At 37.2% G+C, this 26,670-nt stretch overlaps 5 protein-coding genes across 7 annotated transcripts; 4 read left to right on the top strand and 1 right to left on the bottom strand.

Annotated features, from left to right (window-relative positions):
- Positions 1-140: 140 nt before the first annotated feature.
- LOC110790140 (uncharacterized) lies at positions 141-2,720 on the bottom strand. 3 transcript variants are annotated; one of them, XR_008921471.1, is made up of 4 exons: positions 2,250-2,720; positions 1,171-1,251; positions 614-761; positions 141-525 (listed from the first exon to the last, which is right to left on the bottom strand). XR_008921471.1 is itself a non-coding variant. In XM_021994902.2 (4 exons), exons 1-4 carry the CDS (start codon positions 2,562-2,564, stop codon positions 264-266), a joined length of 798 nt encoding a protein of 265 aa, XP_021850594.1. In that variant the 5' UTR covers positions 2,565-2,713; the 3' UTR covers positions 141-263. The 3 variants fall into 3 exon arrangements, 2 of the variants coding, with proteins under 2 accessions (XP_021850594.1, XP_056685050.1); XM_021994902.2 differs by having other exon boundaries at positions 614-753; positions 2,250-2,713; XM_056829072.1 differs by lacking the exon at positions 1,171-1,251 and having other exon boundaries at positions 614-753; positions 2,250-2,715.
- A 5,698-nt stretch (positions 2,721-8,418) lies between these two features.
- Positions 8,419-9,142, top strand: LOC130461299 (uncharacterized). The gene is made up of 2 exons (XM_056829327.1): positions 8,419-9,028; positions 9,087-9,142. Exons 1-2 carry the CDS (start codon positions 8,419-8,421, stop codon positions 9,140-9,142), a joined length of 666 nt encoding a protein of 221 aa, XP_056685305.1.
- A 52-nt stretch (positions 9,143-9,194) lies between these two features.
- LOC130461190 (uncharacterized) lies at positions 9,195-9,976 on the top strand. Its single transcript, XM_056829181.1, has 2 exons — positions 9,195-9,517; positions 9,847-9,976. Exons 1-2 carry the CDS (start codon positions 9,226-9,228, stop codon positions 9,858-9,860), a joined length of 306 nt encoding a protein of 101 aa, XP_056685159.1. The 5' UTR covers positions 9,195-9,225; the 3' UTR covers positions 9,861-9,976.
- A 5,638-nt stretch (positions 9,977-15,614) lies between these two features.
- Positions 15,615-18,340, top strand: LOC130459116 (uncharacterized). The gene is made up of 8 exons (XM_056829328.1): positions 15,615-15,780; positions 15,988-16,373; positions 16,512-16,598; positions 16,721-17,416; positions 17,504-17,641; positions 17,720-17,944; positions 18,111-18,269; positions 18,320-18,340. The coding sequence occupies exons 1-8, from the start codon at positions 15,615-15,617 to the stop codon at positions 18,338-18,340; spliced, it is 1,878 nt and encodes a 625-aa protein (XP_056685306.1).
- LOC130461170 (uncharacterized) lies at positions 18,328-19,631 on the top strand. The gene is made up of 3 exons (XM_056829148.1): positions 18,328-19,144; positions 19,225-19,414; positions 19,502-19,631. The coding sequence occupies exons 1-3, from the start codon at positions 18,360-18,362 to the stop codon at positions 19,610-19,612; spliced, it is 1,086 nt and encodes a 361-aa protein (XP_056685126.1). The 5' UTR covers positions 18,328-18,359; the 3' UTR covers positions 19,613-19,631.
- The last annotated feature ends 7,039 nt before the right edge of the window (positions 19,632-26,670 follow it).

Genomic DNA, 26,670 nt, shown 5'->3' on the forward strand with positions numbered 1-26,670 from the left:
ATATATTAGCTTTTATCTTGTAAATTAAAAAATTAAAAACAAAAATTACAAAAATATGTTTTTATGTAATTAAAAAAAATAGTTGTGACACAAACAATTTTTCACAATTTTCGATTTTTATCACTTTGCAAGACTAAATGTGTCGTAGAAGCCTAGAAGGCACATCAACCACCAAATCAAACTACAATCAGCCAATCAGGTTTACAACCTACTCAAATATGGATTTCTTCTACATTCTACTCTGAGAATAATCTTACATATTCCTATAAGGGAAGTTGTTCCACTACATCATGATAATTATCTTTGGGGTTGTTCATGGACAAAATGCACAAAGAGTGAGGGGTGAAAAAGTAAATGAATAAGAACACAAGAACACCCAGATCAGCTTCCTCACCAACAGCTGGTCGACGAGGTTGTACCACATAAATCTGGGTTGCGCACCATAAGCAGTACAAAGATGCTATGATCATTACCAGTTTTATAGATTGATTGTACTGTGTTTTTATGGATTTGGAAGGTCTTACTCTGCAAACAAGTAAACCAAATATTATCAGAGATCAAAATTTAAAATATACTTATTTTTGTTTCAATCTTAGCTTTTTCAAAAGATTACCTATTGATGTATATAAAACCAACAATTAACCCGGTGCATAATAAGCTAATCACCATCACGGCGTCTGGGTTGATAGGGGCACGACTCGTCCACCAGCCAGTGCTCAATATCCATGTATATACAGAAGTTTTCCCATTTTCCTACACAACTTTTAAGGCACTTCAATTAGATAAGATATACTTCCTCCTTCCCTTAATACTCGCCCCTGTTTTTCTTATAATGTCGTCCCTTAGTACCTACACCCCGTTTCTATAGATGACATATTTTTACTAATATTATATTATTTTTTCACTTAATCAAGGATCCACTTATGTTCCTATTTTCCAAAAAAAAAAAAATCAACCTTTCACTCACTCATCCCTAAAAAAAAGTTTGACACATTTTTCACTAATTATATTAAAAAAATATCCACAATCAACTACCACCTAATAAATAAATATATAAGTCGATTAAATTGCTTAAAACTCTGTGCCAATTAATCTGGGGCGGGTATTAAGGGTGTATACAAGATGGTCATTTCTGACTGTATGAAAATGTAGTTGGGTATAGAACGTTACCTCAAATAAGTGATCTAGGAAAAAATGTGATAGAGAACCAGCTGAAATCAGAAGAAAGCATTGTGGCCTAGAGAGGGGAACCTTTCATTTCAGGGGAAAACAAATTATGAAGTCAGCCACATTAATAATGTACGTTGTTTCTATAAACATGAAAATGAAGTAATTAAGTACCAAACTGAAAAGATCATAAAATAGACCGGAAGATTAGAAGGTCACAGGTTCAACTCTTGGAAAACTCACACTCCATAGTCCGTACATACAAGTGGTTGTATAAGCCATAAGGCACCTCCCAACACTGTCTTTTTTTTTTTTTTGAGACGGAACAACCAACAATATAATTTTTCTTAGGCTCGTTAAAGATGGCTGTGGGCTGGGCCTTCCTGACCCGGCAAATCACGGCCCGGCATGGGCACGAAATCGTGGGTCGTGGCCTTGATTTTTGGAAGAAGCACGGCACGATAAAGCACGCTAAATTTGGTAAAATTAGCTTTAGGCACGACGCAAACCCGACCCGACAAAAAAGCCCGTGGGCTTGGGCCGAGCCCAGTCCATGTTTTGAACTTTTCGGCTCGCCCCGATACAATATAATGTGGGTCTGGCGTGGGGTTAGGCCCACGGCTCGTGGGCTCGGCCCGGCCCACGGCCATCTTTAGTAGCTCGTCGCACAATCAACAAGATTATAATTCAAATTTGTTTAATTTGGTTCAAATGAGGGGGGAGGAATTCGAACCTGTAACCTATCTTACGTAACGCTTAGTTTAACCTGGCCAAGAAATGATTGGTTGGTGCAGTAATTTATAAACCTTAACACATCAATTCATTTTATTTTGCAATAATTGAGACTATTGCTAATTCTATCAAATGGGTAATCTTCTTCTCGTACATAATTGGTTTTTAATTACGGAAAGAATCACCTAAAACATTTAACCATTAATTTACCAAATTCGAACCTCATAACACACCTGAGATTAAGTTAGTTAGTTACTAAATTTAGAATCCCAATAAAAGCAGTAACGGAAAACTAACTAATTAACAGAAACTAATCTTAATTTAACACAATAGTTGAGCAAATGACTCACCCCAGAAATGGAATCAAGAATACCCTTCCGGAGGGCAACTCGAGAAGCCCAGGAATAGAGGAAAGAGAGTGGCATACTTAACAAAACGACGTAGTACAAAGGGTGGTGGATGACATCAGCTACGTCAGACCCCATGGAGTCCCCAAATCCAACGATGGAGGTTAGCCACTCGGTGAAGGACCCGATGTCCGGCCCAAAAAAGGCGTTGAGAGCGTAACATAAGCAATGATGCGGGCTGAACCTACCGTTGGATGCAACCATCAGACCCAGGCCCGAACCAAGGGCGTACATCATGTGCGGACCGGGTCCCGGCATTTTGGCCCGGGAAGTAGGTGGGTGAATTGTGAAGGCTGAGCTTCAAGATATTTTGAAGAGAATTGTTGGTGGAAAATGAAAGATGTACCTTTTTTTTTGTTTAGGGAAAGTTAAGATGATGTTGAAGTTAAAGTCGTAAATTTGGTACTCCTATTTTTCAAATGTTGAAAGGTTGAAATGTTGAATGAACCATCCCCACCAAGGCAAGTTTTTTTTTTTTTTTTTACGCGAATGAGCCACAAGGGCAATATAAATTACAAATGGGGGCGGGGGATTTGAACCTGAGACCTATTGTACACAGGGCCTCAGTCTTAACCACTAGGCCAAGACATCATTGGTAGCTCTACCACCAAGTAGTGATACGTTATTTGCATGACAAGATTGATACAAGTCATACAAGTACAGAAGTACTACTATAATTCAATTGTACTCCGTACGAATTATTATCATATCCTATATTCATATACTTCCTCCGTTTCGGAAATATCGCACAATTAGTTTTTTATACTATTCACAATACGTTTGGCCATTTTTTTGTGATTCGTACGTAATGAAATTTTAGTCATCTGGGGTCATGTTAGATTCGCATCGATATATATTTTCTAAATATCAACTTTATAATTTTTACTTGCACACGATTTGAGATATTAAGAGTTAAAGGATTAAAAGTCAACCATGGTGCGATATTTCTGGAACGGAGAAAGTAGTAAAATTATTACACTGTTTACGTGATTATTAATACGATAAAAGGCTCATTTTACATGATAGCAGAGCAAGGCCATATGTGTAATGCATTTATAATCGTCCAAAACAAGTGAGAGGATAACCAAGTGTTTTTGTTAATCAAATCATAATGCATGTTACCTAATCTATATATTGAATTAAGGCGGTTGAATCAAAATAATCGGTTATCTTTCATTGAGGGCTAAAATTTGTGAAGAAAATAATCAAACTGAATTAGTGGATCTTTTTCTTCAGAAAAAAGAGAGGAAATTTTAGGTAATTATTGGCAATTTAGCATGTTTCCCATGAAAGTTTTATTGTGGAAACAAAATGTGTCTTATATTAATATCAGTGCGGTATTGGCCTAGTGTTTAAAAGTGAGATTTTGTGTACAATAAGTCACATGTTCAAATTTCTCATCATCATTTGTAATTTATATTGCTCTTGTGTCTCATTTACGCCCAAAAAATTATCCAGAATATGGGATAAGGTAGTAAATTGACAATAATAACTAAACACCTAAGTAACAATTGACAAATTTTAACAAGATAAGTAGTAATTTGACAAAGTTATTAAAGGACCTAGGTAGTAATTTGCAAATTTTCCTAATAATTGAAACAAGTGGTGGATTAGTCAAAAAAATTATATAAATGGATGCCAAAAGATCATTCACTTTTGAAGATTACACCATTGGCCCAACTGATATCTGATTTGTGATTATCCAATAAAAAGGGACTTGTTTTCTTGGGCCACACATAGGCCCAACACGTAGCTGTTTGACACAATTGAAATTTGGGAACTTGCTTTCCACACAATGGAAACTTGGGAACTTGCTTTCCACCAATTTGTGGCAAATCCACCAAGCTGTGATGTTTTTGCACAAACATAACATCACAGAAAATGAAATAATGGTATTTTGTTTTTAAAAAATGTACTTTTTTTTTAACAAAATGGTACGCTTTTTTCAAACGAAATTGTACTCTTTTTTATAAAAGATATGGTACTTTTTTAAACGAATTGTACTCTTTTTTTTTAAAAGAAATGGTACTTTTTTAAACGGAATAATACTGTCGTTGCCCTGACTTATGTGTGAACAAATACCTCACAGTATGCCGTCTCGCTGCTCCCAAAATCTAGTGCGTTTTATTCAATGATCATCATATGATTCATTTATGTTCAAACATACACGTCGTATAATCTTTGTTGAATTTATTGAAGCTTATTCGTAAATTACACTTGGATGACCGTTATCTAAATATCTTAAACCTTACTTAAACTTATTCGAATATAAATAAGTGGATTTAGATTACGGAGTATGTTTTTTACGATTGACAAAATCTAAATTGAGATGGATAGTGAAGTTGAACTGAACTAAACTATTAGACTGAAATAAGTCCCAAGAAAGAGGGGTCTTAATATGAATTGAAGAAAGCATTATTGTATCGTCTCCCGAAACTTTTCCATTTTCCTACTTTTTTTTGAAGCATGCATGTATAATAGCTTATATAATTTAAATATTTTAGTTTCCAAATTAAATCATTACCCATAATCATGTCATGTCATCATTGTGACACGGCGTAAAAGTCGTTGCGACCTTTATCATTTCCGTTCTAGAAATTCACTTTATGGTGAGAAATTAGAAGCATTGCCGCATGAATCTAGAACCATACAAGGTATAGATTTTCCCCCAACATAGCAAAAACATTTTCCTATCATTTGTTGAAAAGGATGATGGTTTTGTCAATTCTCACATGCAATTCCCAAGTTTTAGCAAATGCAATAATATGGGAATTGGGAGACAGTGTGCAATCTTTTCATTCAAGTCTAAAGGTAACAAGTTGGACAATCAGGCCCTTATAAGAAACCCATATAAAGCCCACCAATTTTCTGTTGTCACATGGTTATGTCACGGGGTCTTCTGTCACCAATAGTTATGAAAGTGGATAAGCATCAAAAGCAGTTGATATTGATATACCTAACGGACATTCTATTACCGTCACCGTCAGGACTCAGGGCTATGCTTTTTGCTCCCGCCCTATACCAATTAGGCTTCAACATATATATCACCAATTACCAATATAGAGTATAACAAGATCAGAACAACAACAACAATAAACAAATATAAAATGAAAGCAAAAGAAAATCAACTTTGTTGGTGATTTTTTGCTTTTGTAAACTAAATGATAGTGTGCAAAAATAGACATATAAAAATAACATACTATATATGGTATGTGGCAGACTCAAAGGAAAATACTAAAAAAATAAAATTTGGTTAATTTTTTACGAACGGATAAAGTTTGTTGATCCTTATTATGTTGTTAGAACATGGGAATTTGAAAGTGGAAAAAGTTAGTGGATCATAGTGGTTTAAGTAATGAGGTTCAATAATGATGGTCCCTGTCCATTTTTAGTGGTGTGTCATTAATTTTGAACGTCCATATAAGAAAAATGTATCACTTATTCTGAAACAAATGTAGTATTCTGGAATTGTTTTTCTTCCTATACATCAAAAGAAATGGTCAAATGAGAGTATTAAACATCAATTTTAATGTTGATTTTATGTGAAACCATAAGTTGGTCCATACCCCTCGTTATATATAAATGCATGAAAAAACAAACAACAAAAGAATAAAAATAAGAATGTGGTTGTATGAGCTAGTGCAGGAAACAAATCATAGAAAAATAACATGTCACATTTCAACAAAGGTATGTATTCAAATATAGACCAACTTTTTATTAAGCGTATCCTAAAGTTTACTTAGAAAATTCTAAAATTCTAAATTCCAATTAGTAGTGTGATTAAATTGGATAAGGATAGAGTTTGATGGGCCATGGCTCATGGGTCATTGGGTCAAAAACTGACAGTGGACCAATTACCACGCGGCCACCCACGCTCTTTTCACACGCCAGCCTTCACCAGTCATTTGCCACCTCATTCTTCTTTTATTTTTATTTAATATATTCTGGTAAAAGATGGTGGTCAAGTTCTTAATGGAGATGGTATGCTAGGTTTTGTTAATAAAGCATTACTTAAACATTGAGTAAAATTTGTGAAAATACAAAATATCTGGACCAGTATTCAAAATCAACATGATTATTATAAATATGTGTCTAAGTTTATAATTTAACTAAAATCATATCACTTTCAAAATTATAATAAAATCAAAATCTGAAAATTGGTAGTGAATGGAATAAACTTTTTTGCATTGATCAAATATTTTCTTCTTGGGGTGATTTGTTGATGTCCCCTGGTTTTAATTATTAATTTACTGAACTTATTAGATCTTATTTTATTTCAAGATTATACTTGAATAACCTTTATTTTTCTTAAACTTATTATTTTTCATATATTATTTTTCATATATTATTCTTAAGAAAAATAATGTTTAGATCTTATATGAGAAAAATTATATGAGCAAAATAGATCTTTATAGATTACGATACACCGGAGTACTTCATAGTACAGTTAAAAAAGAATCCGAGGAAATGAGAATGAGTAGTCAGTCCAAGATGAATAAAACATTATTCTCTTCACCTTATCTTACTCCCTCCGTATTTATTTAAGAGATACACTTAGTCAGACACTGGTATTAAGAAAAAGAATTGAATGAAATAAAGTAATAAAACAAGTGGGGTTGGGTAGATATTTTAATAAGTAAAATAAGTGGGGACCATGTCATTTTAGGGGATGGAGAGTGGGGGTGGGGTGTAAATAAATTATTTAATTAGATAGTGGGGTTGCTAAGTTACCAAAAATAGCAAGTGTATCTCTTAAATAAATACGGCCGGAAAAGGCAAGTGTATCTCTTAAAAAAATACGGATGGAGTATTGTTTAATGCTTATTTTTGTTAAAAGTAAACCGGACAAAACCAAGAAAAACCAAAATGCATTCACAATAAACATTCAAATCAGACCAAATTAAGATAACACAATGTTCTCTTCATCTTATTCTTATTATTTACTAATTCAGATCGAAAACATTAGACCATATCAGATAAAAAAACAAAAAAAAAAAACACAAACCATAAACTATAAAAATCTAAACATTATAGTATTTGAAGTGGGACCAAAATCAAAAATCTCCCTATAAGTTGGCATTCCATGAAGTATTTTTGATGACCCTGTGATTGCTGCAGTTTACATGCAACATGGTGGTGTTGGCCTAATTTTGGTCAATTTCTGAAGCTTTTATTTATTGCATAGCAATTAGCAGCACTTATTTGTGTGACAAATGGATAGGCCTCACTGCACTGATCTGCACTACCCCCACCCCACCGTTTTTGACTACTATCTTCTTATCTTTATCTTTTTTTCATTATTCCTATCTAATTAAAATTCCATTTTCTTGGGCTACCACTTTCATCTATTCCTTGCGCATAGGTCAACCAAATTACGTATTTATGGAAACAATTTTCTCAATAAATTAACCATTTTTACTTGAGTAGTAAAATCAAACGTCTAAGAGTAACCATCGTATAGCACGAAATGTGGAGAGTCGTTTGTTGTCATTCAGGTAAATCGATTTAGAGTTCGAGTTTATCCTAATTTCTCAATTCGAATGTCAATTCTCGTCACACCTAACACCTTTTATTGTTCGTTCGATCAAGAGTACTTTATAATTTAAATTAGTAAGTATCTTCAAATTCGATCATACTTTGAAAAAAAAAAATAGTTAATGCTTATGATAGATTTGTGACTTTTTTGCACTGTTTAAATATCATCTTTGACCATTATTAAAAAAAATCTAAAGAGGGTTGATATTATGAAAATGTAGAAAATAGTGTCACATGGTAATGGTATGTGTACTATGTGAGCTGTATGGTTGTGTATGGCAGCCTTCTATTGGTTGTCTTGTAGTATGTGTTGTCCTTTTTGTATTGGTTTGCTTTCCTAGGTTAGAATCTTCCTAGGGAATGTAGTTAGCCATATATATATATGGGATGTATGAGGAGCGCAGCCGCGAGAGAATGAGCAGCACAAATTTTGTGCCTTGCTAAACAAGAAATGAAAACAGCAATCTTGCTGAAACATCTTTGATCTTATTTCCTTCATGGTATCAGAGCAGGAAACGCTCTAAACTCAAACAAAATTGTATTTTCTTTTGAAAGTTTCAATCTTTAAGGAAGCAAGATGCCAGATGATGGAGATAGTAGTGGAAATCAAAATGGGAATGCATATGCAGATCCTTATTATTTAGCCAACTCAGACCATAGCAGTTCTAACCAGCAGCTTGGAATCATCATTTTTAATGGTGAAAATTATCTCAACTGGACCAGGAGCATTAGGATGGCACTTGGCTCAAGGAACAAGCTTGGATATATTGATGGAAAGATCAAGAAGCCAAATCAGGGGCATGCAGATTTTGGTAAATGGTACAGAAATGATAATGCTGTGAGAGGATGGATTTTGGCTTCAATGACAACAAACCTTGCAGAGAGTCTCATATACCTTGAAACTTCCAAGGATTTGTGGGACGAAGTCAAGGAAAGGTATGGTCAAACAAATGCCCCCCTCTTGTATCAGCTGAAGAAAGAGTTGAGTGATTTGAAGCAAGAAAATCAGGCTGTTGGGAATTTTTACTGCAAGCTGAAGAATTTATGGGATCATATATCTTCTATTGAAGGTATGCCTGAGTGCACATGTGGAGCAATGAGTAAATGCACTTGTAACATGATGAAAAAATTGGCAGATGCAGAATCTCTGAACAAACTGATACAGTTTCTAATGGCTCTCAATGAGGGTTTTGAGAACATCAGGGGAAGCATTCTTGCTATGGAACCTTTGCCTCCTGTGAATAGGGCTTTCCACCTTGTTCAGCAGCAAGAGAAACAAAAGGAAATCACTGGTAACATGAGTAGCAACAATGAGATGAGTGCAATGAGTGTGAAGAAGCAATATGTGAACACCTGGCAGAAAAGAGAATCAAAAGAAGCCAAAATGAAGAAAAAGTGTGATCACTGCACAATGAAAGGGCATACTAAAGAAGAATGCTTCCAGCTTGTGGGTTATCCAGACTGGTTTAAGAACCCTGGGAAGGGAAAGATAACACACAAGACATCAGCAAATGTGAACAAGCAAGGGAATGACTTTGCAGGTGACACACCACTTGAGAAAAGCAATGAGCATGGTGAAACAAGTGGAGCAAAGTCAGATCCAAACCTTATCTCTACTCTGGTGCAGGAAGTGATGAAGGCACTCAGTGAGAAACAACATTTAGCAAACTTTGCAGGTAATCTCCTTGCTTCAAATGTAGGACATTATTTTCAAGTTTTTGATCCAGGAACTTGGATAATAGATTCAGGTGCTTCTGATCATATGGTGGGAAATAGAGATTTACTTGTTGAAATCAAACCCCTTAGATTTCATGTGAAAGTGGGACTTCCTGATGGTCAAATCAAAACTGTAAAAGAAATGGGTTCAGTAAGTTTGAGCCCCAAAATGATGCTGAAAAATGTGTTATTTTTGCCTGATTTCAAACATAACTTGATGTCAGTAAGCAAACTGATAGAAGATGATCTTTGCTTGGTGATTTTTGACAAAAATGGGTGTGTAATACAGGACCCTATCAGTAAAGATGTAATTGCTGAAGGAAGAGGTGAAGAAGGTCTCTATAAGCTGGATTTTGGAAAAGCAGAAGAGAAGAATAGCAATATTAGTAGTATTAGTGGTAGCAATAATGCAGTTAGGAATATGAAACAGAACTTGAGTGTGTTACATGCTAGGTTGGGTCATGTTTCTTTGTCAAAGATGAAGCATTTGAGTATTTGTCATTGTAAGAACCTAAATGAGTATTTTTGTGACACTTGTTGTGTGGCAAAACACCACAGATTGCCTTTTAAGCCAAGCAGTTCAATTGCTAATAGTATTTTTGAGCTAATTCATGTTGATTTGTGGGGGCCTTATAAGGTCAAAAACATCACAGGTGCTAGATATTTTCTAACCATAGTAGATGATTTTAGTAGAGCCACATGGACTCAACTATTATCTAACAAGGAACAGGTAAGAAGCATTCTTTGCAACTTCTTCTGTTCTGTTGAAACTCAATATGATACCAAGGTGAAAACACTGAGAAGTGATAATGGTACTGAAATTCTTCAGTCAGAATGTGGAAAGATGCTTGCAGAAAAGGGGATTTTGCATCAGAGAAGCATAGCAGGAGTTCCTCAACAGAATGGTAGAGTGGAGAGGAAACACAGATTCCTCTTAGAGACTGCAAGAGCAATTAGACTTCATGCAGGTCTACCCAAGTACTTCTGGGGAGAATGTATTCTCTCAGCAACCTATTTGATAAACCTTTTACCTAGTTCAGTTCTTGGATGGAAAACTCCTTTTGAAAGATTAAACAAGAGAAAGCCAGAATATGAACATCTTAGAATAATTGGGTGTTTGTGTTATGGCTCCCCCACATTGAGGAAAACTGACAAGTTTGAGGAAAAGGGAATCAGATCAGTGTTACTAGGGTACCCCTATGGTCAGAAAGGATACAAGTTGTTTGACTTGCAGAAAAGAAAAATGTACATGTGTAGAGATGTGGTGTTCAAAGAAGACATCTTTCCTTTCCTCAATCCAAAACAGCCTGTGTTACAAACCTCACAACAACATGGAATTTTCCCTCTCTTGGTGTCTGATGAAATAGAAGAAAATGATTTTTTTGATGATGGAAGCAATGGTGAAAGCATAGGGAATTTTGATTCTCTTAACCTGAATGGAACAGGACAAACTCCAATTGAAAGCTCTCCTCAAGTTTCTGAAACTGGTGAGAATTCACCAACTTTAGAAGTAAGTTCAGAAGAGAACACTCAAGTCATCATCCCAACAGAACAACCTCTTGAAACTAGAAGATCAGAAAGACCAAGAACTGTTCCAAACAAGTACAAAGATTTTGTGTACAAGATTCCTGGTGTTGAAACCCAATCAGACCAGTCCACTTCATTCACAGTCCAAACAATGAAAGAAATGAAGAATCACTCTGCTGATTTCATGGCTTGCATAGGGAAAGTGATGGGCATAAAAGAACCAGAAAGATATGAGCAAGCTCAAGGTGATCCAGGATGGGAAGCTGCAATGGAAGAGGAATTCCAAGCAATGGAGAAGAATGGAACTTGGAAGATGGTAACCCTTCCAGAAGGAAAGAAAGCCATTGATTCCAAGTGGGTGTACAAAGTGAAATGTGACAGGGATAGGAAAATAGTAAGACTCAAGGCAAGAATAGTAGCAAGGGGTGACAAGCAGATAAAAGGGAAAGATTACAAAGATACTTTCTCTCCTACAGCTAAATTTAGCACTGTAAGGATCTTGATAGCTCTTGCAACTATCAAGGATTGGAAGCTGCAACATCTGGATGTGAACAATGCTTTTCTGCATGGTTACATTGAGGAAGAAATTTACATGAAGCCCCCTACGGGATACAAGAAAGGGAAAACAGGAGAAGTTTGTAGACTAATAAGAAGCATTTATGGTCTAAAACAAGCATCTAGGGCTTGGAACTCAGCCTTGAAGAATTTCCTAATGAAGTTAGGATACAAGCAGTCAAAGAAAGATTATTCTCTTTTCATAAAAGAAGAGAATGGAAAACAAGCAATCATTCTAGCATATGTAGATGATTTGCTTATCACTGGAAATGATTTGGAAGCAATAGATCAATTGAAGAAAAGCTTAGATGATGAATTCACTATTAAAGACTTAGGGGAACTGAGTTTCTTTCTTGGAATTGAAATTGACAGGAATGATCAAGGAAATTTTTTGAATCAAAGGAAGTACATCATTGACATTTTGAAGGATAGTAGTGTGGAGAATTGCAAAGTAGCAAAGTTTCCTTTTCCCAAGGGAATGAAATTGTCTATTGACAGTGGAGAAGTCTTGGCTAACCCAGAGACTTACAGAAGAATAATTGGGAGGTTGTTGTACTTAAATATCACCAGACCTGACATTTCCTTTTCAGTTCAACAGCTCTCTCAATTTATGCAATGTCCTAGAAAACCTCATCTCCAAGCTGCTTTACATGTTGTACGATACCTTAAGGGTACAGTTCATTGGGGACTGTTCTATCCAAAAAAGTCAGAATTGGTTGTGAAAGGATACTCAGATGCAGACTGGGGTAGTTGTGCTTTCAGTGCAAGATCACTCACTGGCTACTGCATTTTCCTTGGAAAATGCCTCATCTCTTGGAAAACAAAGAAGCAGAAAACAGTATCCAAGTCTTCCACTGAGGCAGAGTATAGAAGTATGTCTCACACTACAAGTGAACTAGTGTGGGTTGATGACATTTTAAAATCTGTCAACATGACAGTCCCAAAACCGATCATCCTTCATTGTGACAACAAGTCAGCTGAGCATTTGGCTCAAAATCCCATCTTTCATGAGAGGACAAAACACCTCAACATTGACTGTCACTATGTGAGAGATCATGTGCAAGAAGGTTTTCTAGACACAGCACATGTTGAATCAAGCTTGCAACTTGCAGACATAATGACTAAGTCGCTCACTCAGCAGCAACACAATTTTCTCTCTTCCAAGTTGGGTCTTGTTTCTGATCCCCAGCTCCAACTTGAGGAGGGGGTGTAGAAAATAGTGTCACATGGTAATGGTATGTGTACTATGTGAGCTGTATGGTTGTGTATGGCAGCCTTCTATTGGTTGTCTTGTAGTATGTGCTGTCCTTTTTGTATTGGTTTGCTTTCCTAGGTTAGAATCTTCCTAGGGAATGTAGTTAGCCATATATATATATGGGATGTATGAGGAGCGCAGCCGCGAGAGAATGAGCAGCACAAATTTTGTGCCTTGCTAAACAAGAAATGAAAACAGCAATCTTGCTGAAACATCTTTGATCTTATTTCCTTCAGAAAATAATATTGAGATCAATCAAAAAATATTTAAACTAATACGAAGTACAACTTTTAGTTTATAGTACTAATTAGTACTAATGAGGTCAAAATTAATAAATTTTGCATGTACTAGTAAACAAATGAACGAGTATGTAGTTTGGAACTTAAATGTTACAAATTAAGTGAGATGTTTTAACAAATATCTTAGGAAATAATAATGTGATATCTATCATATTTAAGAAGATCTAAAAGGATATTATTACTTCTTTTTTTGTACGGAGTGTCATATATAGGTACAATTTAGTCATTTAAATATTCTGAAACTGTGTGTAGGACATATTTTGTTATCCATGTGTGATCTAGCTACCGTTTTTATGCTTCAGGGACTAGCTAGAGTCGCAAGACTTGTTACAAATTGACCTCATAAAAGTTTAACCGATTAATTTTTAGTTCAAGTCTAACAAAACCATGTATTACTTCTAAGTTCTAACACACTTCAAGCATCATATATTTGATCAAAACCCGATCAAGTTTGATCAACCTCGTCATAATTAAATAAATAAAACGAATTCAAACCCCAAAACCACAAGTTCACAACCCAAAATCCGACTTGGCCAATCCGTTTAATTAACGGGTCTTTCATGGAGCAATCCGGACTCTGTAAAAACCATGCCGACGTGATCTCCAAACCAACAAAATTAAATAAATGAAGCATTGAAATGGGGGTGACATGGACAAACAACATGATACAACGTGGCAGGTGGAGAAGAACTTTAATGAATTGACAGATTATTTTACTGGTTGCCGTACGATAATAAATATGGGGATTCGGAACAAAAAGCCAGTAGATAGGGATATGTGGAAAATAGACAGGGTGGAAAGGTTTTTATCCACTTCGTAACCTGGAATTCCAATCTCACCCTTAATAAATCCACCAAATTGTGTAGTCTACCACGGCGCGTGTTGAATCATAAAAGTAAAAGAGAAAACGTGAAGGGCAAATTATGTAAAAACGGGAAAGACATAATTGCACCTTATCCGTTTCTTTTTTGTTTGTTTCCGTTTCGGTTTTTAGGTACAAGTTTTTTTCCCAATTGCGTGGTCGAGCAGCCGCATGCCAACCAGTGTCGGTTTTTTTTTCTTTTCGTTTTCTCTCTCATGGCTACTGTCTCTCGAAAAGAGGGTTTGAATTGGGGGGTGAAACAGCTGTCAGCAGTTAGGATACAGCTAAATCAGTGGGTTATTTTTGATTTGTTGTCAACTATGTCCACTCAATTAATCTTTGGGGCTATGGGAGAATCGTATTCGTAGTACTCGTAATGAGCTATTCCTCCGTGAAAAATTACTAGTTCTTCCATGAACCGATGAACGTGACATATAATATAAATATACTGTATAACAGTATAAGTTATGGAGATTTTAAGTGTTGATATTTCTTAACGCGTTTTTAAAATCTTAAACGGGTTAATTGTAACCCAACTGGTATATTTATAATGTATGCAGGGGCGGATGTACGGTGTAAGTTGGGTAGACATTTATCTAATCAGTTTTTTAATTGAAAATTTATTTTAGTCGAGTATTTAAAAAAGAATAAAAAACAAAAATTTGTTCATTCTAAGAGTTGAACCCATAACCCAAAGGAGGGCGTCAAAATATCAGCCATGCATGTATTTGCAAATACATGCCAGGGGCATATTGGTACTTTCGCGCACAATTTGAAAATGCTGAGCAAGCAATCCCGTTTGGCTACGTGGACTCCGTAACGGCCAACTTGTCATCCTCACTCACTCCTCACTTGAATCATCTTCCAACTTCTCTCTCTCTCCTTGCGCGATTTCTGAAAACCCAAAAAACGAAATTGAATTTCAAAAAACAATCACTCAATCAAGGTGCGTTTGTTCTCGGAGGAAGCATTCAAGTTCTAGTGACAGAATTTCGCGCAAGAATCACTAAAAATTTGATCGAATTTCTGTTCGTGAAAAAGCCCCAAATTTTCGAGGTAAAACCTAATTTGAAATTAATTAGGGTTTTTGTTTATATATTTGAAATTATTGTCAATTGTTTATAGATTTGGGCTTGATATGATTTTCGCATAATGTTTGCATAAATTTTAACACCACTTGAGCAAATGTTTGCATAAATTGTATTAATTCGCACTAATTTACCCTATTTTGGTGAGAATGGATTTTTGTTGATTTGTGAATTGCTTGTGCATTAATCCTGATAAAGATGATAAATTGAATGTGATAAAGTGCTTGCATCATTCCTGATAAAGATGATAAAGATGATAAATGTGATACGATTTAATTAATTGCTTGAGTTGGTTTTATAATTCTGTTTAAATGGTTGAAGTAGTTTCAATTTGTTGGTTAAATGGGAAATAGTGTTAGGTTTTTTTGCCAATAATTTGGTATTGGTATTTGCAATTCATCGAAATAGAAATTGGTCATAACTTTGTTTATAATGAAACTCTGATTGATTTTTTTAGAATAAGGTGGTGGCATGCCTTGTTGTGATGGTGGAGGTGTAGGTGGTGGTGGTGGTGGTGGTGGTGGTGGATGGGTCTCAGTTGTGATGTATCGATGTATGGTATTTGCAAATGTTGCCTTTTTGTCTTGTTTTTTGATTGGTGTTTGGGTAGTTGGAAGCCGGTTCTATAAAAAGAGGAGTATGTTGATGTGATTGAATGCATGGTATTTGCAACAAGCTTGTAAGGGTTGTTGCCGTTGTTGTGAAAGTGTTAGGGAACCCCCGCTTCTTGTTTGTCAGTTGTTTGTTGGTAGTTGAATGTTAATCGATGTTGATCGAGTTTGTCTAGTTTGAGTGTCCTGGTATTAGTTGTGTAGTTTGACATTCCTGGTTTAATTTTGTGTAGAAGTTAGTATGGGGAATTTAAAGATGACGAAGAAAGGGGGTGGTTCAAAGAAAGCTGGGAGAACCCCTCCGAAGAAGCATGTTGTGAAACCTAGTGCAAGTGGTAGTAGGAAGAAAAAGAGGCAGAAGCTGGTGTACCAGGAGGCAAGTGAAGATCTAGATGGCGTACAATGCAGCGAGGAGGAAAGTAGTGAAGAGGAGTCCTCCTCCGAGGAGTCCTCCTCTGAGGAGTGCTCTGCTTCATCTTCTGCGTCATCCACGGAAGGGTCAGAAGGTGATTCCTCGTCTTCATCTTCTTCGGAGGAGGAGGAAGAGCCAAGAAAGAGAAAGAGGAAGAAGTCCTCGAAGAAGGCCTCGAAGAAGGCCTCAAAAAAGGCCTCGAAGAAGGTAAATTTTAGTATTTTAAGTAATACTAAATTATTGTTTTAAATTAAATAAGTATTATTTGCAATAAAATATAAATTTTAATAAATTTAGTATTATGTTAAATAAGAGCTTTAACAGGTTTGCGTAATATATTTTCAGGTTTCGAAGAAAAAGAGCAAGAGTGCCGGGGAGATTGTCAAGGCACGTAATCGTGTTGTCTTGACGCATTTACGAACTTGTGAAAAGGTACATTGTGTTATTTATGTTAGATTTAACATTTGAGTATTAGAATTTCTTTAGTAATGTATTATAAAAGTTATATAATTTATAAAAGTGTATGTATTATTTTTAAAATATTTCTTAATCAGGCCCCTAAAATTATTTGCCGGGTCGAGTCGTTCGTCAAGTTAATCAAGAAACTGGATGATTCAAGACGGGAAGAAGTAGAGAAAATGGGTTTCTCGGGGTTGTTGGAAATGAAGTTGGGGAAGTTGGACAGGAGGTTCTGTTACTGGTTGATGACCAGGGTAGATGCTGAGGGGCATGTAGAGTTTGGGGATGGGAATGTGTTCCGGTTTACCCCGCAACATGTTCAGAGTATTTTTGGGCTGCCAATGGGAACGAAGGATGTTCCTGCACCTGTGGCAATTGATTGGAAGGATCAGCAAATGGTACGTCCTGCCATTGAGCTATTTAAGATGTACGGTACTGGAGTTGCTGATCCTTCGAAGGATATGGTGTTGTTGGCGAAGGTAGCCAAAGTTGTGGAGGGGGAGAAAGATTCAGCGGGGGAGGTTATACCTCTAAGTACCCCTGGTGAGAAGCTAGCATTTAGGAATGCGTTCTTGGCTGTGGTAGTGGGCCACTTACTTTGCCCTACAGCCATGTGCACCAACCTGTCACACAAATTGATGGTTGTGGTTTCGTTGGGTGGTGTGGCAGAGGAGTACGATTGGTGCACGTGGACTTATAATAGGCTGATGGAACGTGTGGAAGTGTTTTTGAAGAGTTTTTACGATGATGGTTATGCTCGTGGATGCGGTGGCTGTGTTGTGGCCTTAATGGTAAGATTTGTGTCACATTTTAATTTATTTATTTGATTTTATATAACTGCAAATCTAGTTCTAATACTTGTTTGACTAAATTTGCAGATTTTTTACCTTGATCGCTTGGCGGGAACCCCCGTTGATGTAGAACCTTTACCTAGGTTGAAGGTTTGGGGGAACCTGGAAGTGAAAAAAGCAATCAAGAGAGACAAGAGAAAAGGATATGACTATGGTAGATCCAAGGTAATACAAAATTACTTGATGTTTGATTGAAAAATATTTAGTTACGTTGTAATTAACGAGGTACTTATGTATTTGCAGTCAAAGAAGGTGGTTTATGATGGTGAAGTGAGAAACAGTGTTAGTGGCCTGACAAACAAGGAAGTTGACAGGCGGATTGAAATTATGGATGAGCCGTTGACCGGCAAGGGCACGGAAACTGATCCTAGCAGGGCAGATGTTGGCAATGCAGGGGGAAACGCTGGTGTTTCCCTCTTAGGAAATCTAAGTAGAGATAGTGCCGCTGTACAAGAACTGGCGCATCAGGTAATTTATGTGCAAATCAAGAAACTTGTTTGATTGAATTTAGATTGAGTTTTTGTGTTATTGTTGGTTAGGGTTAGTGTAATTTAAGTACAAACCCGAGCGTATGATTGTTTTGGATGTTGAGTTGAGTTGAGTTGTTTTGGTGCACCATGTTTGGTTTGTGCAGGTACTTGAGTTGTTCAAACCCGAGTTGGAGCGTATGATTGTGAATGCTGTGTCCGAGAGGGAATGGTTAGCTAGCGGTAGTGGTATGGGTGTTGGTGGTGATGGCAGTGGGTGGGGTGGTAGTTTGGTTGGCACTGGGGGGTTTGCTGGCAGTGGTTGGGTTGGGCCTCGTGGTGGGTTGGTTGGCACTAGTGGGTTTGGGGGCACTAGGCGGTTTATTGGCAGAGGTGATTACGGTGTTGGTACGAGTATGGGAATGGGAAGAGGGGCTGGTGGTATGGGAATTGGAAGAGGGGGTGGTATGGGAATTGGAAGAGGGCCTTATGGTTTTCTTGGGGGTATGGGAAGAGGGGGTGGTGATGATGTAAGTGTAGGTCTAGGTCTAGGTCCTCCTGGGTTTGAGAACGCTCCTCACGATGCTGCTGCTCGAGCACCGATCGCCTTTGATGCATTTGCAAGTGGAAAGAATTCAGGAGGATCAGGAGGATCAGGAGGTTCAGGAGGTTCAGGTGGAAAGTACATTGCTGGTGGGGGTTACTCAGCAGGGGATTCTGGTTCGTTCCACTATAACATTGGTGGTGGGGGTGGCGGTGTTTCAGCTGCTGTTTCGAACGGTCTCTCGACTGCTGCGGCACCTGTTCAGGTCGAGGAAGGTCCTGTTGGGAAGGTTGGAATGGTGGCAGCTTCGTGTGTGAAGCTAGCTAATCAACTTTCGTCTGAGGAGATGCTAGACTCTACAACTGGATCATCAAAGAAATCAGACGCCGCAGCCGCTCCACCGCAGCCGCCGTTCCACCAGAAAGTTGAGCCAGTGACAAATGTTGAGCAAGTGACAATTGTAGATAAAGGAAAAGAGAAAGAAAAAGAGAACGAGCCAGCAATTACTCCCGGGACTGGGCCCAAGAGAGTGACTAAGCCTGCGTTGTCTTCTGCTGTGTATGAGTTGTCTACGAATCCACAGAGAATTACAGCGTTTGCAAACCGTGTCCTTGTATTCATCCGATCTTGGCGGTCATCAAGGAACATCCCCACCTGGTATGAATATTTAAATAAATCGTTTACGTTTATTTATATTTTTTGAATGTGGCTCTAAATTGCAAATGAATTGTATGTAGCCCGGGACCAGAGATGATTAGCTGTGATGGTGGGGTGGCTGATCAAAGGGATTGTTACCACACATTGATGGCGAGCCAATGTGTGAGTTCCGGGTATGTTCGGATGGCGTCCTTTCTGTACACTAAGGTGTGGAGGGTGAAGGAGTTCGTTGGAAAGAGTGAAAGGGTATTGCTGACTCCTGATTTTGCCGTAAGTATTGTCGGGTTAACTTTATTTTTCTTTCCCATCTATGTTGTTGGTTTGTAATATCTGACTGTTGTTTTTCTTGGTTCAAAGTTAAGGGTATTGGAACCCAGAGACTCCAACTACATCATAGGCACCAAGTACGGCAAGGTTCTGAAAAACATCTCGTTTAATTCTCTAGCGACGGTATGTTTTATGGTTTAATATATGTGTGGTTAATTTTTAAGTGAAGCAGTTATAACGGGACACCTGTGTGTTACAGGTATTTGTTGCTCGTCAACCTTCTTGCTCTTCCGTGGCTTCCTGGGTGCTGCTGGCTTCCTGGGTGCTGCTGCAGGCTTCCTGGGTGCCGCAGGCTTCCTTGGCGCCGTTGTCTTCCTCGGTGCCGCTGCCTTCCTCGGTGCAGCCTTTGGTTGAGCTGGAGGAGGACATGGAGGACAAGGAGGGGGACATGGAGGAGGAGGACATGGAGGAGGACATGGAGGACATGGAGGACAAGGAGAAGAAGGACCAACATCATTGGTTGAGCCAGGAGTTGGAGTCTCTCTGTTCATTAGTTGTTCTTGGGTAATTGGCCGCTTCAGACGCTCGGTACATGACCTATACCGGTAACTAGTAGTCCTATGGGCCGGTCTTGGAGGTATTGGAGGATCTAACAAAGGAAAAACCTCATTGCCATTTTCTTGGACCCCATCTAGGCCCACATCTATGCTTTCAAAGCTAGGACTGCCACCAAAGCCACCTGTTAAACCAGCTGCAATTGCATCCATTGCATCTATTCTATCATTGAAGCTTCCTGATAAACCCCGAGCAAAGCTTCCAGATAAACCTCCAACGCTTCCCGATACACCACCACCACCAGCACAACTTCCTTCATGTTCATTCGTTTGTGGGGAATCAAACACCATCGTACGTCGTACCCCAATAGGTTGTAACTGGCCTACGGATGAGGGGGTCAATTCCGTACCACCTTTCTCCAAACACACAGATGACGGGGTACCAACTACAACATCCTCATTTTGCCTTTGCCTGTCAAGCATTGCAATCTTCTCATCCAAACGCATTGCCAACAAGTGAGGTATTTCAACAACAACATCCATCGACTCTTTGTAGGTAGCTGCCCTTGAAAGTAAAGGCTCAAACAACACCATTAGCTTATCGTACCTGTCAATATTAAACATTATATGTGAACAACAGATACACAGTGAGAACATGTACACATTATGAGGTATGTCAGCTTTAATAAAATAATAATTGTTTTAATAAAAAATTCTTACCTACACACAACTTCTGTCTTCAATGGGTCGTGGTACATCACCCTGACCTTCGTATGCTTCCTTTCAACATCTTTCCGCCAACGACGAAGTATATACTTGCCAGGAATTTCAGTCTGGTTATTCAAGTCATAAACCAATATCATATGCCTACACATTATACCGTGACATTCAAAGTGCTTACAATCACAAGATGCTTCCTTGGTAACGTAATTATACGTTGCAACAAACTTCGTCTTATGCTTCGTAACAATCTCCTTCCTTGCGTGTTTAGGCTTTATCCAAACCCTATCCTCAAGCTCGTACTCTTCAACAGACTCATCCAACATTTTCTTGCTCAAACACCGCACGTACAGTACCCTACTACACTCTCTTTGGACCTCATGAAATTTGGCGTCCGTGTATAATTTCTGGAAAAGTTCCTCAGCTGGGAAACAGGTGACAATTTGCCTTATATTTCTCGCAGTGCTCGTATCGGCCATACTTTCTTCATTTGCCCTTGCCTCCATTGCTTCACAATAAGCCTCAACAAACTCATACAAATGAGTATGCTTGTGTACAAATTGATCAAAAAAGCTGTTTATACTTTCAACTCGTTGGGTCGTCTTCATGCCAGCCCAAAATAAATGCTTCACATACGCAGGAACCCACATGTTCCTTTCCGCATACAACCCTGATAAGATGAATTTCACCAACAACTCAGGTAACAAATCAGTTGCACAGATCAGGATCACTGATCAGGTAGACTGATCAAAGCACTGATCAGGAACATGTGGCAGGGGCACTGATCAGGTACACTAATCAGGTGCACTGACCAGGTGCACTGATCAGGTGCACTGACCAGGTGCACTGATCAGGTGCACAGATCAGGTGCACTGATCAAAGAACACTGATCAGGTGCACTGATCAGGTACACTGATCAGGTACACTGATCAGGTACACTGATCAGGTGCACTGATCAGGTGCACTGATCAAAGAACACTGATCAAAGAACACTGATCAGGTGCACTGATCAGGTACACTGATCAAAGAACACTGATCAGGTGCACTGATCAGGTACACTGATTAGGTACACTGATCAGGTGCACTGATCAGGTGCACTGATTAGGGGTGTGCAAAGATCAGTGGTGGTGTGTGCACAGATCAGTGGTGGTGTGCACGCATCAGTTTAGATTATTTTTTTCAAATTAAATATATAATTCACAGAGACGGAGAATGTACCTTCAAGCCAATCATCATCAACCTGGTACCTCTCCATCACTGTTGCCCAATTTAATTCAAACTCATCACATGTTAGACTATCATATATTGCGCGCTCCAAGTCTACCTTTAAATCGGGGTACTCTACATGCGTTCCAAGCTTCCTACTAAACTTCTGAAGAATGTGCCATATGCACCACCTATGACATGTATTGCTCATGGTTGTTCTCAAAGCCCTCCTCATCGCGGGATCTTGATCAGTCAATATCCCAATTGGGGCTTTACCAGCCATACATTCTAACCAATTGCCGAAAATCCACTCAAAAGTGTCACTATTTTCATGCGAAACAAGCGCACATCCAAGTAATATGCTCTGACCATGATGATTCACACCAACAAAGTTCGCAAACGGCATTTTATATTTATTGGTCAAGTACGTACTATCAAAGCAGACAACATCACCAAACTCCTCATAAGCAGCTCTACTACGAGCATCAACCCATAAAACATCCTGCAACATCCCTTTTGCATCTTGCCGGTACACGTGAAAAAATTCAGAATTATCCGCTTTCATCTTCTTAAAATAGTCAAACATTGCCCTCGCATCACCACCACTTGTCCTTGCCTTCCTCACCTTCGCAACCACTTCATTAAGATCCTTCCGTAGGAAAGGCATTCTACCTCTACCATTCCGTTGCACCGCCATTAAGTTATAAGTTTGAGCTACAGACATACCAGATTGCGAACATACATTCGCTTGTCTCAACACATGAGGGTTTTCCCTTAAAAACTTCTTCCGGTTATAAGGAATAATCCTAGACTTACTAGGGGTGGGGTGATGATTTTCATGAACCATTACTGCTCTACGTATCACCCACTCTCCTAACTTATTTACACTTGCAAATACATGTACGGGACATTGACATTTCTTAGACTTGCGTACCCCACTCCCAATTACTTCATGGAGTGAATCGGATGCCTTACGCCTTCTTTCCGGCACACCATAGCACTCACAAGTCCACAAACAATTACGCTTCTCTTTCCCGATTCCTTTCTCTTTATCAGAACCAACCACAGATTTCACCGTACCACAACGACGAGCAATACCAAAACCCTTTTGTTTGGCATACCCCCTAAACTGTTCTTCAATCTCCTCCCAACAAGGAAACACCATACTAACCTTCAATTCAAGAACTTCCTCCTCTTCCCCGTAGGCAGTTACTACCATTCGCTTTTTTGGGGTTGTGAAACAATCCTCACCCTCCTACAATTACATTAAAGCCAACCCCCATCACAATTACCAATCTCAACCAACCAATTCCAAACCAGAACACACACCAATATAATGCTCAAAAAAAATCATCCTTTATAATCTTTTTGGAAATCTTTTTGGAAATCTTACATTATTATTAATTACCATCAAATTTATAATCTTACATCATTAATTAGCATCATTTCCAAGTTCATTCTGTATTAATTTTAATGATTAATTAATGCATTCAATCATTCATTTTAATGATTAATTCAACAATCAACAAATTCAGTAAATCAATAAATTCATACCAACAAACCAATAGATTAATACCAATCAACACATTAACCAATCGCAATAAATTTCAAATAACGAAAAACAATCAGATTGCTACAAAATAACCAATCCCTAACACATGATTGCTACAAAATCCATAAAACATCAAATATTGGAGTGCCATTTGATGTTGAATGCCATTTCCAGAAACATATGAGTGCCATTTCCATGAAAAATCAATTGGATAATTTATAGAACAGATCTAGATTCATACCTCTTCGTCGGAGGAGGATTGTGGTTCATACCTCCATATGAAGTCTTCTTCTTCCTCTTCTACTTCAACCTCGCGACTACCTTCACCAATTTCGTAACCAATTTCGTCACCAATGCCCTCCATTTTTTGCGAAATTGAGAGCAACCCCCAAATAATATCACAAACGTGGTGTTCGAAACAAATGGTGTTCGAATATGGAAGAAAAAGAGGAGAAGAAGAAGAAGAAAAAAATGGGTTTGATTTTATTTTTTTGTATGAATTACAGTGGTGTTCGAAAATGGAGTTCTTCCAATTGGTGATGTTCGAAAATGGTGAGTCTAGCAATTGGAACCCAACACTCAGTAAGAAAGAAGACTCAGCTAGGGGTTTAATGATTGCCAACTCATCAATGCCACGTCACCATCCCGTTTTACAATTTCACTATTCCGTTATCTATTTCCCCCCAAAATTATTTCACAATTACATTTATCTTTTTTTTTTGGGTTGGCATGTATTTGCCAATACATGCATGGCATGTTTTTGGACTTCCTCTAACCCAAAGGGAACATTATTATAACTAAATTTCCTCACTAACCACTTCAGTATCTTGTTTTTATGTTTATTTGTTGCAGATTAAATATAAAAAGCTTATATTAAATTCTCCGAGTATTTAAAATTCCAGTTTTTTTTCCCTTTTTTTTCGGGGTGGCACGTCATAATCTCATCTGATTTTTAATGCTCGCTTCGTATATTTTTAATGTTTTTTGTTATTTGCTTGTATAACACAGAGTACTCCGTATACATTTATCTTGTATAATCTTTAAAGTCATAGAATTTATAAAATAACGGTGAACGGTGAAATTGGTAAATTTTATGTAAACATTGTAATTAGAGCATCTCCAATGGTTATAGCTAGGGACTAGCTTGAAATTTATAAAAGTTTCAAGCTAATAGCTAGACCATTGGAGTGAAAATAACAAAATAGCTTGGCCAAGCAAATTAGCTTATTTGACAACTAGCTCACAAAATTGCCAAATAATTAATTGACAAGTGGACAAGTGGGACAAATTTAAACAACATGCTAGTTGCTAGCCATTAGAGCTCAAATTAGCTAGATAACAAAATAGCTTGAAAACTTATGTGGCACAACAAACTAATTGTCAAATTAGCTTACTATTGGAGATGCTCTTAATACTCCGCAAATTGTCATTTTCATTGTATCTTTTTTAAAAAAACATTGTAGTTTTTATTTCTTTTAAGAGTGTCTAGCTTGTTTCAAAATCATGGATGCGCCACTGAATGTACGTAACTCATACGGAGTGTAAGTACTCTGTAATAAGCTACTACTCCTTAAAAAAATTCTCGTTTTTTCGTGATGTGACATGTAATACTTCGTATAAATATTAAGTTATCGACATTTAAGGTTTTGACGTTTCTTAAAGCGTTTATAAACCCATAAATGGCTTAATAGTAACCCAAATGATATATTTACAATGTAAGTAGCTCAAATTTGGCATAGTAGTGCACTAGTGCTTATCACTTGTCATAGGTGTCTCAATTACTAGCTATTTTTTTATACATTTTCATTATTACGGCGTAATATAGACAATACACATATAAACGTATAGTGATGTAACGTGTTGTGTATACAAAAATTGACATGTACTCCCTTTACTTCTACGAGTACTCCATTTTAAACAGTTGCATCATTTTGACTTTTGGCAATATTTACGTAACTTACTTTGACTATATTTTTCTACACATAAATAATAATAAAATATTATGTAAAATGTTATTGGTTTGTCTCAATATAATAAAGATATCATGTTTTTTTTTTTATAATTTTACTAATAATTATTAATATTGGTTGTCGAAGTGATGTGTTGACATACTCCCTTCGTTTTTGTTTATTAATTAGTCCCATTTCTGTATTGAGATGAATTTTTTATTAGTCTCTTTTAAAATCTATTTTTACTTGTTCAATAATTATTTCCTTTTTATCTTTATATTACGATTGTAATTCCATTTTCATCCCAATTAAATATGCAAGTGGTCCATTTATTTTCTAATTTAACAATATTAAACACGTACCTATATTTTCTTAATTTTTTTTCTCTCCTACCCAATGAGATTCTTTAGAGATTCACATGCAATGTGTCATTCTAATAAACTGTTCAATACCATAATGAATGGAGTACGTAAAAGTCAAAACGACATAACTATGTGTTTGCGATGCAATACTCCTTTAATTTGGATTAGCACAAATATACTTGTTTATTAGGGAGAATTGCATAGGTTTGACGAATCTAATTGTTCAAAATTTGTTTGAAAAATCTATATATGCAATTATTTTGTTTAGCAGAGTTTGACGAATGTTTCATCCCATGGGTTTTGTCTTTTCTTGTTGTTTTATCTGTTTCCTCTTTTATCTCCTCTTGATCTACGACAAAGAAGTCAATTGCATGACAAATTAATTACGGGTTTACAAGTGATTGACAATTTGACGTGGAAGATATTTTGTTTCATTATCAATTATTTACTACTCCTTTTTGTTTTTATTTTTATCTTTTCACTTTCGTTTTATATTTGTTGGTAGTCTAGTACGGATTTTGATAGTTATCTCTAATTATCAAAAAGCAAAATTATACTCCACTTCACTAAATTGATATTTTCAAAAAACTTTAAAACAAGTTCCTATCAAAAAAAAAAAAAAAAAAACTTTAAAACAAGTCCAATAATACGAAGTATTATATTATACATACTCCATCATACGAAAATTAACTTTTACTTGACTTACTCTTTACTGGATCTAGTAGTGGTTAATTAGTTAATTACATTACTATTTTATCCTGAAGTTGATAAAATTGATTAATTAATTACCTTATACGGAGTAAGTTTGAACAACTTGAATTTCTTATTGTCGAATGACCGGATGGTCTTTAAATGGAACTAGCTTTTGAGCCCGTTCAAAGAACGGGCGGTTGTCTAGTGGTTATTTAGTGTATCT

This window comes from Spinacia oleracea, chromosome 5 (genome assembly GCF_020520425.1).
Source record: "Spinacia oleracea cultivar Varoflay chromosome 5, BTI_SOV_V1, whole genome shotgun sequence".
NCBI classification, from domain to species: domain Eukaryota; kingdom Viridiplantae; phylum Streptophyta; class Magnoliopsida; order Caryophyllales; family Amaranthaceae; genus Spinacia; species Spinacia oleracea.

What these genes read in the sequence shown, in the direction of transcription:
- LOC130461170 (XM_056829148.1), top strand. Translation starts at nt 18,360, where the DNA reads ATGGGAATGGGAAGAGGGGCTGGTGGTATGGGAATTGGAAGAGGGGGT. An exon ending in TCAAGGAACATCCCCACCTG is followed by an intron (nt 19,145 to 19,224) that starts GTATGAATATTT and finishes AATTGTATGTAG; the next exon opens with CCCGGGACCAGAGATGATTA. An exon ending in TGCTGACTCCTGATTTTGCC is followed by an intron (nt 19,415 to 19,501) that starts GTAAGTATTGTC and finishes CTTGGTTCAAAG; the next exon opens with TTAAGGGTATTGGAACCCAG.
- LOC130461190 (XM_056829181.1), top strand. Translation starts at nt 9,226, where the DNA reads ATGAAGAAAAAGTGTGATCACTGCACAATGAAAGGGCATACTAAAGAA.
- LOC110790140 (XM_021994902.2), bottom strand. Translation starts at nt 2,564, where the DNA reads ATGCCGGGACCCGGTCCGCACATGATGTACGCCCTTGGTTCGGGCCTG. An exon ending in TTCTTGATTCCATTTCTGGG is followed by an intron (nt 1,252 to 2,249) that starts GTGAGTCATTTG and finishes CTGAAATGAAAG; the next exon opens with GTTCCCCTCTCTAGGCCACA. An exon ending in GGTTTTATATACATCAATAG is followed by an intron (nt 526 to 613) that starts GTAATCTTTTGA and finishes ACTTGTTTGCAG; the next exon opens with AGTAAGACCTTCCAAATCCA.
- LOC130459116 (XM_056829328.1), top strand. Translation starts at nt 15,615, where the DNA reads ATGCCTTGTTGTGATGGTGGAGGTGTAGGTGGTGGTGGTGGTGGTGGT. An exon ending in ATGACTATGGTAGATCCAAG is followed by an intron (nt 17,642 to 17,719) that starts GTAATACAAAAT and finishes ATGTATTTGCAG; the next exon opens with TCAAAGAAGGTGGTTTATGA. An exon ending in TACAAGAACTGGCGCATCAG is followed by an intron (nt 17,945 to 18,110) that starts GTAATTTATGTG and finishes TGGTTTGTGCAG; the next exon opens with GTACTTGAGTTGTTCAAACC.
- LOC130461299 (XM_056829327.1), top strand. Translation starts at nt 8,419, where the DNA reads ATGCCAGATGATGGAGATAGTAGTGGAAATCAAAATGGGAATGCATAT. An exon ending in TCTAATGGCTCTCAATGAGG is followed by an intron (nt 9,029 to 9,086) that starts GTTTTGAGAACA and finishes TCCTGTGAATAG; the next exon opens with GGCTTTCCACCTTGTTCAGC.